At 31.6% G+C, this 17,245-nt stretch overlaps 2 protein-coding genes across 3 annotated transcripts; both read right to left on the bottom strand.

Moving 5' to 3' along the window:
* Positions 1-2,111: 2,111 nt before the first annotated feature.
* Positions 2,112-5,559, bottom strand: LOC114170561 (uncharacterized). The gene is made up of 2 exons (XM_028056065.2): positions 5,400-5,559; positions 2,112-4,153 (listed from the first exon to the last, which is right to left on the bottom strand). The coding sequence occupies exon 2, from the start codon at positions 4,130-4,132 to the stop codon at positions 2,201-2,203; it is 1,932 nt and encodes a 643-aa protein (XP_027911866.2). The 5' UTR covers positions 4,133-4,153; positions 5,400-5,559; the 3' UTR covers positions 2,112-2,200.
* A 5,723-nt stretch (positions 5,560-11,282) lies between these two features.
* Positions 11,283-16,229, bottom strand: LOC114169411 (uncharacterized). Of its 2 annotated transcripts, none has more exons than XM_085668820.1 (8): positions 16,112-16,229; positions 15,247-15,321; positions 13,869-15,150; positions 13,553-13,746; positions 13,126-13,455; positions 12,111-12,314; positions 11,938-12,026; positions 11,283-11,704 (listed from the first exon to the last, which is right to left on the bottom strand). In XM_085668820.1, the coding sequence occupies exons 1-8, from the start codon at positions 16,187-16,189 to the stop codon at positions 11,494-11,496; spliced, it is 2,463 nt and encodes an 820-aa protein (XP_085524946.1). In that variant the 5' UTR covers positions 16,190-16,229; the 3' UTR covers positions 11,283-11,493. The 2 variants fall into 2 exon arrangements, with proteins under 2 accessions (XP_085524946.1, XP_027910354.2); XM_028054553.2 differs by having other exon boundaries at positions 12,111-12,311.
* Positions 16,230-17,245: the final 1,016 nt, after the last annotated feature.

The following is a 17,245-nucleotide window of genomic DNA, read 5'->3' as shown; positions in this document are numbered from 1 at the left end:
CTAATTCAAAACATTAAGTCAATGGAGATTATGAATTTTTCATCTTATATAACATTTAATTTTGACTTTTGTACCCAATGTCGGACGACTTTGAGACTTTGACTCACACTTAACTTATTTTCAATAATCTTTCCTCAAGAGTGAATTCTTTTTTTTATATGGTATATTTCTCATCAAGTGTACGGTGATCTTTTTTGTTAAAGTTATGTTGTCAGTCATCCGAACCATCAACATATAGTGACTATGTTTTGTTATGGTTATGTTATCAGTTATCTTGGAAGATCAGTTGTGACCCTTTTTGTTGTGGTTATGAGTCACTCCGAACCCTAGACTATGATATCACTGATGAGTTATTTTTTTCTCATATTAGTTGGTTATTGAGAAATTATAATTCTATTCTGACTTGAATTATTCCATATAAATTATAATGTCATCGATAATTTAAATCCTAAATACTTATCAGTTAAATGATTTTATCTGATCAGAAACATTACTTACTCAATCAAAATTTAAAAATATTTATAAAGTTGAATATATTTTAAATACATATATTTAAAAAACAAATGGTGTAATCTCCAACGGCTCTGTTGCGATGGAAGAAGGCAGAGACACGGGAGTGTGTACAAAGAGTGATGGACCGTACAAACGAAAGTGCATGCAAAACAAAATTAGGAAGAAAAAAAATGTTAATCCATTCATATATCTTCGATTAGAGTGGTTTATAATATTTGCTTTAGAATTGTTCATAAATTAAAAAATTACTCGTGTAAATAATTATCTTTAACTTATAAACTTTAAAAATATTAAACTTATATTACATTTTTTTTAATCACTTTCATTTAAGATGTTTTTAAGTTGTAAGTTTTAGAAAATGATTTCGTATAAAACACTTTCAGGAAGAATTTATCGAAAGTTGTTCGATCAAACTTCATTCCACCCTTTAGCCTCAGATGGAGTGATGAAAAGCACAAAAAGGGAAAAGAAAAAGTATAAATTCGTGATTATTTAAAACGAGACGAAAAGATTGAAAAAATAAATAAATAAAACTGAGATATTATAATAATTTTATTTTTATTTTATAATTATTTATTATTATAATAATAATAAAGTATAATCAATGTCTTTAAAATTAATCTATATATTAAAAAAAAGAACAAATTGGTTATATAAACTATATTTTTTCTTTTCTTTCGCGCACCGCTTTTCATAAATGGAAGGAAACAAAAACTTAAAATATATTGTCAAATTGTTAGTCACTAAAACAAATCCATACAAGTATAATTTGGCAATCGCTTTACTTAAAATAAAAAAAAAATATCACTTTAGTGATAATGTAATATATATTCAGTAATAATAACAACAAATACCTGATCTTAAAAAACTAATTTTGTCCCTAAAAAAACTCATTTTTAATTTTCTTAACAAGAGAGACTAATATAACTGTAATTTAAACTTTTAGAGACCTGAATAATGTTTTATCTTATTATGATCATTTGAACTAGTGAAATTAATAGAAGGTATGTACATTTCATTTTTGTAGAGTCTAACTAACAGCGATATATTATTATTAAATATTATAAAAAAGTGTTATATTATCATTGACATATTGACATCCCAACCACGTTCAGATCCTAAAACACATTTATCAATTGTCATTACATAAACAATGTTATCAAGAAAAAAGCAAGAATCTTTTATTTAAATATGACTTTACAGTTATCAAAATTAATAACTATTAACCATATGACATGGAACTTTTATTCTATCAAAGCATTCTAGTTAAATTTATTGAATCAAGTTTCCCACTGAAGTTTTGTTTTCTAACAAGTTTCAAATCAAACTTGTGACAAATCCTTATAAGAAAAGTTGATCGATTAAGAAATAAATAAAGGATAATGATATTTTAATCCATCTTTTTTTATTCACTTTTAAAACATTATTTTAATTACCATTAAATCATCTATTTTGATTCTTTTTAGTGATGTGAAGATCTAATGGTGATTGAAATAGGAGGTTAAAAGTGGGTCAAAAAAATGGGTTAAAGTATCATTGTCAAAAATAAATTATGCCTTTTATGCAAATGCACCCGTTGAAAGAAAAAAAAAATCATGGACCACAAAAAAGAAGATGAATTCATTTCACTGGAAAACCAGAAAAAACCATTAACACAGCCATTTTTTTTCCAAGACATAACATGAAACTACATAGGAGGAGAGGTAACAAACTGCCTAGGAACACTGAACAAGTCCTTCCCAGCAAAAGGAGTGGTCCACTCTCTCAATCCAGCAGATGATGAAGTTTCCCTATTCATGCCAACGTTTTGCAATCCACTCATGCAGGGACTGCTTCTCCTATTTCCATAACTGTTTCTCAACAATGAAGAGATCCCTAGACAAGCTCCACCTGAAGAAGATGTCACATTCAAACTCCAATCTATGCTGGTGTAGTCAAACTCTGGCATCAACCCCCCAGTGTTCCAATCCAAGTGTGGATTGGAGCTGAATGTTCTGGCTGCACTATGATGACCGGAAAACAGTCCGAGGGATGTCGGCACCGCGAGTGCAGGCGACGGCGGCGCATTCATGCTCCACGAACCGTGGTGCCGAGGAGGAGGAATCGAAGGCGGCGGTGTTGATGATGCACCCATTGGCTTGCAGAAACCACCCACCCCAGCAGATGAGTAATCTACTGGTCCAAAGAAATGAGAATATTCTTTGTAAGGAGCTTGGCAAAATTGCTCCAAATGATTTGGACTGATACTTCTTACACTCTGAGTTTGTAGTAACTTCCCATTTGACCTCACATTTTCAACACCTGGAATACTATTTACATACCACCCTGCAGCTCCTGAAGGAAAGGAATTTAAAGAAACCATGGAGTTTTGTTTGGCATTTGTGAATTGTGGATGCTGCATCATCACCGGTTCCCTTCCTAGTCCTTGTTGAATCATTCTTCCTTCGTTTGCAACACCAATAGGCATGCCAGCCTCCATTTTGATCAATGGAGACACTGCCTGCATGGATGGTGCCATGGCTAACATGGCAGAAGTAGGGCTTGATCCTGGAACACCACTCCATCGTCTCTCCGTGGTGAAATTCGGATGATTCGGTTGCACAGACTGTACATTCCCAGATTCAAGATCTGGGAATATAGAGTCTGAACCACCATCCTTATCCTTGTTGTAATGGTTGAAGTCACTTTCACTCTCTCTCTGCTGCATGGAAACCGACTCTGCCGGCAATCCTTGTGATCTAATCGGACTATTACTGTTCTGACCAGAATCTTCGGACTTTGATTGGGTCCCATGATGTTCCTGCTTCTGTGTTTTTAAGGTATTTTCTGCCTTTTGAAGATCACCTTCACAAGCAACAATTGCTCTTTCAACCTCTTGCTTTGAACAATTGTACTTGACCTCCAAGGCAGATATCTGAGCGAGTTCATCAGTTATGTCAATTTTCAAATTACCCTCACTCACAAGGCTTGTACTATCCTTAGTTTGTGATTGTTCTTCATTTGCTTCAAAAAGCCATGACACTGATTGCTCTAATTTTCCATCGTTTAACATCAAGGCCAGTGTTGCTCTTTCGGAAGAGAACCCCATTGCCACTAATTGTTGTGCAAGTGATTCTAGCTTTCTTGACAACAGGTAACCGCGACACCGGTCATGCAACTCTTGAGCTCTCCTTTCCCTCTGTCTCTGGTGCTTCCTCTCATTCTTCAACCGAATTTTCTCCCTCCTGTCACTATCACAACCAGGTACACTATCAGGCCGTGTAGAAGAGTTCGTTACTGCTACCTTCTCTTTAGACTCTTCTGACTCACCGGAGCAGCTTCCATTGATAGAAACTGAATCACTCTCGGACACGGCTCCTAGGGGACTACTAGAATGCTCATCTGCATCCTCCACTTTCGTGAAATTACCGGTGTCATGAACTCGAATAGAGGAAGCAACCAATAATGTTTCTGGTGTTTGAAATGTTCCCAAGATGGGATTTTGTTGTGGACTAGCAGGAACCCCACTTCCATGAGTAGGAGACACAGAAGTCTTCGGAGAAGTCTTATGTTGTTCCTTACCAGCCCTTGCAGAGGCTTTCTCTTGGGACTTTGATTTTGATTTCACTGATGGAGACATTCTATTGGTTGCTGTACTTGTCTGCATTGTATATAAACAAAAATGAAAAAGATTCAGTCTTCATTTTTCATTGTATATGAACAAAAACAATCAAACACTACAATTATAACAGAATTGTGTAGGAAATTTGATCATTTCAATCGGCGAATCGCAAACTAGTGTATAGATTGGATCAAATCAGCAAGGTATTGAAATCTGATGATAAAACGATCATGGCAATTAACCAGACACTGAATCAAAAATTGCTACATGAAGTTCCTATGTCGACATGTATCTATAACCCTCTTGCAATTATCATTGTTTGTTAACACATTTGTGGTGTCTAAATGATTGCACCAAGTTAACTGCCAAAATTGTGCACAAATTAATGAAATGAAATTAAACAAAAAAAAAAGAATGAAATTGCAACACGTTTCATCTCCAAACTAAATGAATGAATGAATGAATGAAAAATTAGCTGTTCCTGAACCCAACCACCATGGACAATGCCCAATGACATCATATGCCAGAACTTCCTATGGAAAAAACCTTTTCAAAATCACAAAAAATCGTCCATTTTTTATTCAGATATAACGAAATTAAAGATGGACATACGTATTTCAAAAAACTGAAGAACCCTTGAGAACAAAAAGCATGGGTATTGAACACCATGAGAAATTTAAAATATGCAAGATCGTTATTAAAACTAATCCATCGAGAGATCACGACTAAAATAGAAATCCCAGAACAAAGGTCGGAATCCATTTCTACTTGTCCAAGGAACCTTGCCAACAATAAGTAAAAACGTGTTCTTAAGGTGTGTAATCGACATCAGAATTGCATCCATTTCTAAGACACCAATTTCACCAGCTTGGATAAAATTATTCCAAGCATTAATCAAATCCAATCAATAAGGGAAAACAAAAACAGAAATCTTCAACACAAGCTTTTCGAACAATTTAAAACCTCTTAGCAATTATCAAAATGAGGCAGGCACAAACAATCTTCCTATTCCACCCCACCAAAAACAAACATCACTTCCATAATTGGGAACTTTTCACAGAAAAAAATGGTTTCAGACCCACAAGAATAAAATCCTAAAGATCCAACCTTTACCCTACCCATCATCACAGAAAACATTCAAAACCGTATAAATTCAGATCATAGACTTTAAACCAGTAACCCCAAAGATTTAAAGAAACTCAATTAAAGGTTAAATTCCCAGAAAACAAAGAACAACCCACATCCATGGGTGATTCAAGAGGAAGCATAGAAGAAAGAAACTCACCTATGAACCACACAACAGAGCCTCTGAAGATGAATGGCGTTTCTGTGTTGGTTTGTTTCTCCTTATTCTTTCTCTCCCTTTCCTTTCTGTTTTTGATTTTGCTGTGTATTCTAATAATATAAAGTAGTTTCCTCTTTTTCCTTCTTACAAAATATATTTATCATTTTTTTTTCTTTTTCTTTTTAGCCACACGGCACTTTCCCTGTGTCTTTCTCGCCATGTTTGATGAAAAATAATATATAATTAACTACCATGTTTGGATCCCATTTTTTTCATTGTTAGAAAGGAAAACTACTAAAACAATAAAGATTAAAATAGAATTTGCCATCCCTTAATAGCATTTTGCTTTTAGATTAAAGTAATCACTCCGTTAATATAATAATATTTCTTACAGTTGATTACTTGTCATTAAATTGATTAAACTAGTTCCATAACTAATTAGTTTAATTTTTGAGAGACACTTTAAATGTCAAAAAGACATTTTTTTTAAATAATTTTTCATTGTGATAGAAACTAAACTTCTTATGATTGATTAAGAGATAATAAAATAGAATCACTCATGAACATGCGAATTAAACTTTTACTAAAAAGACAAAAGTGCTTTCCCTTTCTTTAACAAAGCAAAGGGACAAACAAGTGTTTTTCAATGTTTTGGATCCCACGAACATGACTTACGTTTAACGTCATCAATTTTTTTTATTTGATTATGTTCCGCTTTCCAATGACACCCTTGCCTTAACTATCTCATTCATGTCCATTTTCAACAAGCAACCACAAACTTTTATATATAAAAATATATAATATTTTAAAAATTGAAGTTAGATTAGATTAGTGTTAAACTAAAAACTTTAATGAAATGACTAAGGTGTATTGATGAGTTATTATTTTTTTTATTCCATTGTTTTTTTCTTTGTCCATCTTGATGTTTGTTTAGTGTTTATTTCTCTTTTGTTAGTGTATTTTCTTCAATTGGGTATCATTGGTCCATTATTTCGAATTTTGAGTAATTTGACATTAATTAGTCTAATTTATGTCTCTAATTATTTTTAGGTATGAAACAAATTTGGAGCTTGGATGCTAATCATAAGGTCGGGAGAGAGTTGTCACGTGATTTCCATATCATTGTTACGTCTGCGCCATTCACGTCATTGGACTAGCATTTTCAGCCCATAGTGACATTTTTGTAATTCTACTGACCAGAATGACATTTTTATAAATTTGTGCATCTGTGCTGATATGACTATGTGAAGGGTTTAGGGTTTTGTAACTAGCACACTCATTCTTCGTTTTTCATCTCCTTTTTGCGTTTTGGAGAGCTTTGAAGACCCATTGATGGCAGCCACCCTATTTTCACGTTTTGGTGCATTTGGACAACACCCATGTTAGGATTTTACATTCTGATTTGATAATTTACATTATAATTCACTTTTTCTTTGTTTATGATGTATTTTGATTCTGGTTCATTCAATAACTCGAGTTTCATGGAGAACTAATTTGGAGTATTGATTCTTTGATGAGAATGTGATGAAATCTTGAGATTTTGTGCATATTTTTCGCTGTTTACGTTACTCTTCATCATTTTAATCGGTGGTTTGTTATTAGATACGAATTTTGGGCATGCTTAATGTTTGGATTTTCGTTCTTACATTGAAACAAACTGGAATTTGTGCTTAATGATTTTAGGTGCTATTTTTGGATGCTCTCACATATGCTTAATTAGTGGGTACGATTAGATGATGTGATGAGATCGTGTTAATCCTCGCTTAGTGGTTTAATTATGAGTTCACAAGAGTTTCTGAACAGTGTATGTAATTTTAGTAATTTGTGATAGGTGGATTTACATTCGAATTAGAGAATCAATGATTTTTATCATATGCAATTACGTATTAATTTTGTGTTGAAATTGTAAATCTGCCAACCTTTTTTGTGTTGAATGGCAATCTGGAAAGCTTTGAATGATAGGTTTGATCATTGAGAGACGACTTTGGTTTAACTATTAATCATTACATTTAATTGTTCTATTTGATCGGATACAACCTCGATCATATTTACAATAGTTTCGCCTATAAAATATTTAAGTCACATATTTTAAGATATTTTAACGATAATTTAAGTCTCATTATGTATAATATTTTAAGATATTTTATTGATATTAATCAATCAATTATTTAATCTAAAGTAGTGGTATTTTTTATGATAATAATTTATAATTTTTATTTTAACAATGTTTAATATATAAATTTTAAAATAATTTGTAATTTTTTAATATAAATATATCACACTTATCATACCAAAATATTTTTAAAATAAATATATCGGTTTACATCATAATATTTAATATAATTAAAATTGAAAATACTAGTGAATTTTATTGCAAAACACTAATAAAGGGTATTATATTATATATAGTCGGGGAAGAAGACAATTTAACTGAAATTTACAAATGGATCACGAACAATGAATTATGTTATATAAGAGTTTAAATAAATTGTATGATTATGTAAGTAAACTGAATCAAATTGATCTACTTTTAGAATTACTTATACAACTTGAATTCCTTAAGTTATTATTAATCAACATTTATTTTAAAATATATCTTTCAATTTCTTAAGCTATACTCTTATTTAATTCAAACAAATGTATTTAAAGCAATTTATACTTAAAAAAAACACAACTAATTTAATAATTCAGTTCAATATTATTCTTAAAACAATTCGAAATTGAAAGTTTTCAACAACCCTTTCTCTAAATATAATATACGATATTTTTGTCTAAATCTATTTAAATTGTGGAACATTCACAATAATAATTACAAATATGGATAATGATATTTAATATTTATAAAATCAAGCGATAAAGATATCAAAATATAATTGCAGTTATATAAAGACACCAATAATACACATGATTATTAAAATTTATTAATATAATTAATTATCAATCTCTTGATGGTTAGACTTCAAGTTCCTTTAATAATCATTTATTTCTCAATAAAAAAGAACTACATTTAAGAAAAGTAATATAACAATTAATTATTCAAATTCTATATTTAGAAATATGTCTGATTGAGCAATCTATTTTAAAATCACTTTTCATTAACAAATAAATATTACACATAAATAAAGAAAATGAAAGAATATGAAAAAGTCTTCAATTGTTGCTTTCTAGCTTCCAATCCTTCGAATGGTAGTCCCTCCAAAATGTAAATAACCTTTATTTATAGGTTGTTAGTTCTAAAACAGGAGGGGTAAAATTTTATAAATTTTGCTCAAAAATCAAATTCTTAGAATTTCTTACCAAAATAATTTTGAGCTAATTTCGATTTGCTAAATAAATTTTCTTCAAATAAAACTCACATTTTCATTTTCTTTCCATTTCGGGAGATTTATTTTCTTTTTCGATAAAAATATTTGGCAATGCATAGGGAGATAAAAAAGAGGTTTCAAAATCATCATTTTCCTTAATCCTCAACTGATGACTTATTTTGGTACACTTGTTTTAACATACTCTGATTGAAATAAAAATTAAGTTTCACAACTTTTATTTCCTTCTCCCTCGATAATGAATTATTCTAGTACATCCAATAGTCCTCAGAGTGATAGGGTCAATCATAGTTTATATACACATTCTTTCTCAAATCTTTCAAAATGTCTTTTAAAGACAAAATTATGACAATAACTAAATTTCAGAACAGACAATACTTAAAATATGGTGATTGACCTGACAATGTTATCTCAATGGATAAATGATAAAAATCAACGAAAGTATATAGAAAGAAAATGATAGGGTGCAGAAAGTAATACCCTCAAATTGAGACAAACTCATAACTGACCCACTAACGACTTCGCTTTAGCATTCTTACTCTAATTTACTAGCGTAACACAGGCGCTATCGCGCCTGTGTGTATATATTTTTTAAATATACGTGATATTATATTAGTAGGTGATAATATGATAATGTTATTAAGTTAATATATATATATATATATATATATATATATATATATATATATTAGAATTATATTTATTAAAAATAAAGTGAAATATATCAGAACAGATAAAAGAATAACCATTAATAAATAAAGAAGAAGCAGAGACATCTGATTTTATAAAATTTTTGTAAAAGTAACGGTCAATTTTAAAAAATTTAAAAAATTGTTATATTTAAAGGGTAAAATCGGTATTTTAAAAAGTGGACACAAAAAGGGGAATCCCCTTTATATATTACTAGTGTAAACACAGGCGCTATCGCGCCTGTGTGTACACATTTTTTTGAATTATATTAATAATTGATGATGTTGTAATGTTATTAAGTTAATAAATAAAATAAAAGTATATTTATAAAAAATAAAATAAAATGTACGGAGAAAATAAGAGAAAAATAACTGTTGATGAATAGTAGGAGAAAAAAAGAAAAAGGAGATAAGTAAATAATTTTATAAAAACTTATACAAATAACCATTAATTTTTAAAAATTTAATAAATAATTAAATTATAAAGGGTAAAGTTGGAATTATGAAATGTGGACACAAAAGAGGGAATCCCCTTTATATATAGTTATAGATGATAAATGGAAACTAATATGATAGGTTAGTTTCACATATTATGTTATTTATAACTTAATTGTTATAAAGGATATTTCAAACTAACCGATGTGTCGATAAAATTTACAAACGGAATATAATAAAAAATAAAACTCCTTTTGAAAATTATTATTTTTGAATGAGAGAAGTTAATGGAGACAATGTTTTAAATATTAAGTAGACATGTATATGGAGTATAATTATGTAGAGGTATTAGTTTATATTATTTTGATAATGATAATATTTTTAAGTATATTTTTAAGATTAATCAATATATTGAATTTTCATAATTATTAATGGAATTTCACTGATAAAAATAAATTTGTCAATAAAACTAAAGTTATTAATGTATATTATTGAGGAAATTTAGAATTTTAATTATTGATGGCAATATTAGTTCATAATATTTTTTGATAAATTTGAATTTGAATTTTCGAAGGATATTTGAATTATAAGTTGACTGATAAAAAGAAAAAGAGGAGTAACCGAAGTTAGTGGCAAAGGTGCGACAACAATGCACTGACAGAGCATTGGTAAAGGCCACGATCACAATGGCAATTGAAGGTGGAGGAGGAGAAAGAAGAAGATGAAGAGTAGGAGTAAGAGAAAGTGAGGAGGTGATGAACACAACAACTACAACAATGGTGATGGAAGAGGAAGAGGACAAGGAGGAGAGAAGGAAAAAACATTGACGAATTTTGGATAAAATTCGTTACTAATTATTGACACATTTACTACCGGATTGAAGATGTTGATATTTATCGATTGATTTTTAACCATTGTTAATTATTGATGGATTTTTCAATTTGTCAGTAAAATTTATTGACAAACATTTTATTAACAGATGTTTGACCTGACCTTCAGTAATTTATCAAAAAATGTCAATTATCGACGAATTTTTGCTATTATCAATAGATTTTGTTTGGTAGTAATTAGCGTTTTTTTTGTAGTGACTTAAGAATACATGAAAACATGTATAATATTAGAATGTTCACTCTCTCTTCTAACAAAATTATTCTAATAGTGTTGGTTTGCACTCTATCTTAAAGAGACATCCATGGGCAAATTATTTAAACTTTAAATCTTCTAAGTCTTGGCTCCTAATTAATTCGTCTTGGGAAGTTATTAACAATAAATATCTTTAATATGCCAATATACTTTTAGATAATTTCTTTGAAAGTTGTGTAGTCAGACTGAGTGGTACTGGACTACATCTTATAAAGCAAGATTTTATGCTATTTGAATCTTGTGAATGGAAAAAAGTAATTGAAGGAAGAGTTTACCAGAAATAATCAGTCAAAAATTTTGTATATATGTAGGATCAAATTCTTCACATGGACAAAACTGAAGGTTTTTTATCAACTTGACTCTAAAGCTTCCAACAAACTTTCATATTCTACTGTAGAGCTGTACTATTATACTATATATACTATATACATGACACATGAGTCCATTGAAGACATACCTTGGCATAACAAAAATGTATATGATTGATTTACTATAAGCCTTAATTTAGACTTCATTTTGATAATTTTTCCACTCTCCATATATTGAGCTAAAAGTTCCTCCTCCAAAGCCTTTTGCACACTCAACAAGTGTTTCTCTGACACAATGTTCCCATAACATTGCCATATCCTCAAGTGACCATGTCTGATCCAAGCATCTCAGAGAGCATCTCAGCTTTGATTTTGCTATTGTTGATAGGTCTTTCTGGTCTTCAGTGCTGTTGAAGTTGAATAAAAAGGTATTAAGGTAAAAGCACGAAAAGAAAGGTTTAATTATGGTGTAATTCTTGTTGATGAAATATGAAACTTAGTATTTATAGGATCCAATATTCTCTGACAATCAAATAGTTTCATAGTCGTTATTTTACAAACAAGACTTGATAACTACTCAAAATTTAGATGAATAATTTCTTAAGAATATAAACAGAAGAAAATCATCGTAATCTCTAACCTGACTTCTGACATCTGTTTGTCTACAATAACAGGCGAGGAAGTTGGATAATCTGTAGGAACGAACAGCCTTAATGGTTTGACTATTGACTGCATGACAAATATTCATCGTCAATGTAACAGAGCACAAAAAATCAATATGCAAAGTTCAGAACAGAATATAAAGTAGTTCACCTTTTTATCAGCAGAAATATGAAATAGTAGGTTCTTATTGACAGTTTCTGCATTGAAAAGGAATTCGATAACCAACCCTTCACTAGCTTCAGCAGCTACTCCCGGCGCTTCAAGAAAGCTGTAATTTCCTCCAACAACAATCTCACTGTCTACCAATCGATTGTTGATCTCCTTTATTTCTTCTAAAAGAGAAGAATTTTCCTGCTAGAGTTAGCAATGCTAATGTTAAGATTTATATGAAGGAGGTCAAGGTTTAGAAAGCAAAGGAGAACTGTGTGTATCTTGTAAAGGACTTATTCATCCAAAAAAAAAAATCACACAACATTAGTTGACCTTTATAACAATGAAGCAAAAACTCTTAGAAAAAGCAATGAAGCAAAATTTGTGGGAGCATAAAAAAATACAAGGAAGCCTTTAAGAAATCCATGTGGGAATGGCAACACCCAAAATACAAATGGTAAGTTCTTAGTAACTAACTAGATCTATGGTAAATTCACCATACCACGTCACCAATATCAGAACATTTTATCCTTGGTGTTCATCAAAAAAGTTTTATAAATATGACCATTAAGATCTATTGCTGATGTAACTAATGATATGATAGTGAAACTTTTCCAGCATATGAATTTTTCTTTTGTTCTTAAATGTTTTCTAATTATATTTTTTTTAAGTCAGAAAAAATACAAAGAGAACATAAGATGAGGTACCATAACTAAAATGTGTAAAAAGCATAAAACATTAAAGACAGAGGAAATCAATGAAAAGATGTTCAATCCCTCTACATTTATACTAGTGAGACCCCTGTGAAAAGGTCATATGTTGTGTTCTAGATTTAAGTAGAACACCTAATCTAGTCCAAAATATGAATTCTTATTGCAGAAATTAAGAAAGAGATACTTAAGTACTGCATTTAGAATTGCAGAATTTACTAAACAAAATAATGATATATTATTCAGCAGAGTGCATTTGTGAAAAAAATAATAGTGAAAAATAAACTAGAAAGAAGGTATATTACCATAATTCTAGGCTTCTTTTTTTCATATGCGAGTGAAGTCCAGTCAGGTTCCTCAGCATCAGACAACTGGTCTGTTTTCATGCTGTGAGACCTTTTCCAACCAGTTGGAAAAAAACCATGCCAAGTCACATATCTAGCTTGTGAAAATGGCTCAATATCTGATGCAAAACTTTTCCCAGTTTGTGCAATGAGGCCTGGTTGGTTTTGTTGTTGAACCATCTTTGGTGGTCCATTTAAGAACTCTGGAGTTGGCGGCACATCATTCCAATAAACTGCCTCTCTAATTTCATTAACTGATGCACTCAATGCTTCAGGTGATATGACGGCTAACTAGAAGTATATCACAATAGCAGAATTTAGGACAACCACTTATATGATTCAAAGAAAAGCAGATAAGAGGCACGGAAACAGTAAGTTTTGGACCAACCACTTTAAGAATGTGCTTCATTTCAGCACTTGGCTCATCAAAAGTCAGGTTAGATTTACGAGAAATTTCTTCAAGCTTATTGCAGTTTTCGGTCAAGGGTGAAGCTGAAATGCCCGGACTGTTGACTCTGACACTAAATGCTTCACTTGCTTTCCCTGCACCTTGGGCTTGCTTCTGTTCGGCATTGTCAGGGCCTGAGTTTGAAAAATTGTAAAAAATCTTTGCTAGTAACCTCTGGCCAAGATAACATGGAAAAGATAGCATAAAAATGTACAACTCTAGCTGATTAAAAAAAAAACTGAGTTGATAGATGTACCTTTCATGATAGAAACTTGATCTACATGCTGTGAGGAATTGGTATATTGTTTTTCCACTTGCTGCTCTTTTAAGCATATCATGTTTTGCTGAGAAACATCCTTCCACGTATGATAGTTTTGTGTTCCCAATGCTTGTGGCGATGGTTTCGTTTCTATTATTTTCACTTGCTGCTCTTTTAAGCAAGGCTTGTTTTGCTGAGAAACATACTTCCATATATCAGAGTTCTGTGTTCTCAATGGTTGTGGTAATGGTTCCGTTTCCATTATTTTCAAGCATGGCTTCTTTTGCTGAGAAACATCCCTCCATATATGAGAGTTCTGTGTTCCCAATGGTTGTGGTGATGGTTTCGTTTCTATTATTTTCACTTGCTGCTCTTTTAAGCATGGCTTGTTTTGCTGAGAAACATCCTTCCATATATGAGAGTTCTGTGTTCCCAATGCTTGTGGCAATGGTTTCGTTTCCACTATTTTCACTTGCTGCTCTTTTATGCATGGCTTGTTTTCCTGAGAAACATCCTTCCTTATACGAGAGTTCTGTGTGCCAAATGCTTGAGGTGATGGTTTCCTTTCCATTTTTTTCACTTGCTGCTCTTTCCAGCATGGCTTGTTTTCCTGAGAAACATCCTTCCGTATATGGTAGTTCTGTGTTCCCAATGCTTGTGGCCATGGTTTTGTTTCCATCTTTTTCACTTGCTGCTGTTCTAAGCATGGCTTGTTTTGCTGAGAAACATCCTTCCATATATAAGAGTTTTGTGTTCCCAATGCTTGTGACAATGGTTTCGTTTCCATTATTTTCACTTGCTGCTCTTTCAAGCATGGCTTGTTTTCTTGAGAAAGATCCTTCCATATATGAGAGTTCTGTGTGCCCAATGCTTGAGGTAATGGTTTCGTTTCGATTTTTTTCACTTGCTGCTCTTTTAAGCATGGCTTGTTTTCCTGAGAAACATCCTTCCGTATATCGTAGTTCTGTTTTCCCAATGCTTGTTGTGATTGTTTCGTTTCAATTATTTCCAATGGGGAAATACTAGAATGTGATGGACCAGATTGTTTCCTGGATTGCTCATCAGCTAAATGTTTTAGTCCTTGATGATTGGAAGAAACATTCCTTGAAAAAAAACTAGTTTGTATAAACTTTTCTGCTTCATCTAGAATCTTCTTGGTATCAGTGGTTATTTGGCATTTCTTCAATCTGAAGAGTGCCAAAACAACTTCTATTTTTTTCATCGTCTTTCTCAGTTTTTCCAAAATATTTGTATTTGATCCTTGAGGAGAAGACACAAGCTGAAGAAATTTTTAACATAAATATAAAAGATTAGTGGTAACAAGAAAAACAATGTGTAAATCTAGGATCATAGTTTGCTTGAATCAATCACCAACCTGTTGAAGTACCCTGTTCATCTGTTGGTAAGAGAAATGAACTTTTGAAAAATAGGCACTATTCATCCTTTGAATCTGGAATTAAAAGTACCACAACAATTGTAATTGCAGATTCATGTTCAGTTACTCATTATCCACGGGAATAGATAAATTCCTAATACTCTTTACTTATTGCAAAATTAATGATCTTATAGGCACTACTCGACCATCCTTATTGCTTTTGTCGCTGTCTTAGTTTTTGTAGTTTTTGTTCTGAACAACAGTTCATAGACAGACAATGTGGCATACTGATATAACTTCAGAATGTGTAAAAGAGATAAGGAAAAGTTCACGCACAATTTCCAAAATTGTTAAGCAATTTAAGACGCTTTACGAAATTATTCAATTCAAGCAAAAATAGATGTACAGAAAATATATCATAAATTGTCTTAAATTTTCATGGGAAGACCAGAATGTGAATACATGCTCCACTACACTAGGCAATTATTGCCCACAAAATATCATGGGTAGAGCTAACAGTTTTATTTTTATAGCAACTAGACTTTGTTGTAAATGTACTGAGTCAAGAGTGGTGGTTTAGTCTCACAGTCGATTAGAAATGTGAGTTAAATAAAGGTTATAAAACTCCCAAAGAGGCCACAACTAAAACAGGTTAAGGGCAATAAACCCATTTACGATGACTTTCCAATAGTATGATTGCTTCTAGTTTACTTGTTGGAGTGAAAGAATAGAAAAACCAATATACAGTTACAAAAAATGTATATCCTTTACAGTGCACGTTACCAAATTTTCAAAAATTATGTAATATGCATTCAATATGAAGGCAGAAGGAAAAGAAAGTGAAGAGAAACAACTTCTTCGTTACCTCTTGGTAAACCTGCTCCTTCCAATCTATATTTGCAGATTCTCCAGTTTCTGAAATAGAATGTGTAAACATGAACATTCATTAAACCTAGAAAAAATCACATGTTGGTGCAAGTGTATTATTGGGAGTTGGTGGGAGTAGGTCATGGAATTTTCGAAAGAGTTGTGAATATAATAGAGAAACAGAGGTGCAGTTGGGTTAAAAAACAGCTCTGTCAACTTCCATTTAAATCCAAAACCATTGAACGCCAACAAAAGGTTGAAACAAGTCTATATAATAAACTGTTAACTTTAAGCTGAGGAAAAACTATGGGATTAAAAAAGTTACATGAAAACAGTTAATAAATCGGCGGGAACAAAACGATGAAACTAACAATACAGCCACAAGGGAAAAAAAACAAATGGTTGGTCTACAAAACATTACGATATTATTGACCTCCCAGTTTCAGTACCTAATAACTCCATTGAATGACCAAGGGAAATACTTTATATGAATCTCAAAAGCATAGTTTAAACTAATGAAGTATGCATGCATGATGTTGAAAGTTTGAAAAGTTTCCATGGGAGCATCAAAGGGAACAAGCTTAGCACATTTCAATACCTTGAGCAGAGAAGACTTCCCCTGAGGCATTAGAGTTTGAGAGACAAGGTTGGGATTCAGCATTCCTTAGTTGTGAAAATAGTTCCTTTGTCTTTTTAGATAAGCAATGACAGTACTCAGCCTGTAAATAGATGCAGATCATGTTAGATAAGACTATTATTATTTTAAAACGAATTCTTCCCATGGAATTAGAATACATAAATTTGCTGGAATGAGATGCAATGATATCAAAACCTAAAGCTCAGAATAAAAACTACAATAGTCAATGGCATCGTGTTGACCTCAGTCCCCCTCCTAGTGGGATAAGGCTATTGGTTTTACTGTTAAAAAGTGAAATGATGAAGGAAACAGAAAAATAAACCGAAGTAAGGTCGTTTGAAAGTTCAAATGAAGCAAAGAAATGCCATCTTTAAGTCAGCATGAAGAAATTATCCATCTGAAAGTAAATTCTTGTAATACGTAATTACAATAAACAAGCTTAAAGTCTACAAGAGAGCTAAAGCTTTTCACAATAAACAAATTGTAACTTTGTTC

Source organism: Vigna unguiculata, chromosome 11 (genome assembly GCF_037176805.1).
Source record: "Vigna unguiculata cultivar grain cowpea cultivar isolate G323 ecotype 2 chromosome 11, ASM3717680v1, whole genome shotgun sequence".
Classification (NCBI taxonomy): Eukaryota; Viridiplantae; Streptophyta; class Magnoliopsida; order Fabales; family Fabaceae; genus Vigna; species Vigna unguiculata.
This window is presented reverse-complemented; position numbering and strand designations above follow the sequence as displayed.

What these genes read in the sequence shown, in the direction of transcription:
- LOC114170561 (XM_028056065.2), bottom strand. Translation starts at nt 4,132, where the DNA reads ATGTCTCCATCAGTGAAATCAAAATCAAAGTCCCAAGAGAAAGCCTCT.
- LOC114169411 (XM_085668820.1), bottom strand. Translation starts at nt 16,189, where the DNA reads ATGTTCATGTTTACACATTCTATTTCAGAAACTGGAGAATCTGCAAAT. An exon ending in AGGAGCAGGTTTACCAAGAG is followed by an intron (nt 15,322 to 16,111) that starts GTAACGAAGAAG and finishes TTTTAATTCCAG; the next exon opens with ATTCAAAGGATGAATAGTGC. An exon ending in TGAACAGGGTACTTCAACAG is followed by an intron (nt 15,151 to 15,246) that starts GTTGGTGATTGA and finishes AAATTTCTTCAG; the next exon opens with CTTGTGTCTTCTCCTCAAGG.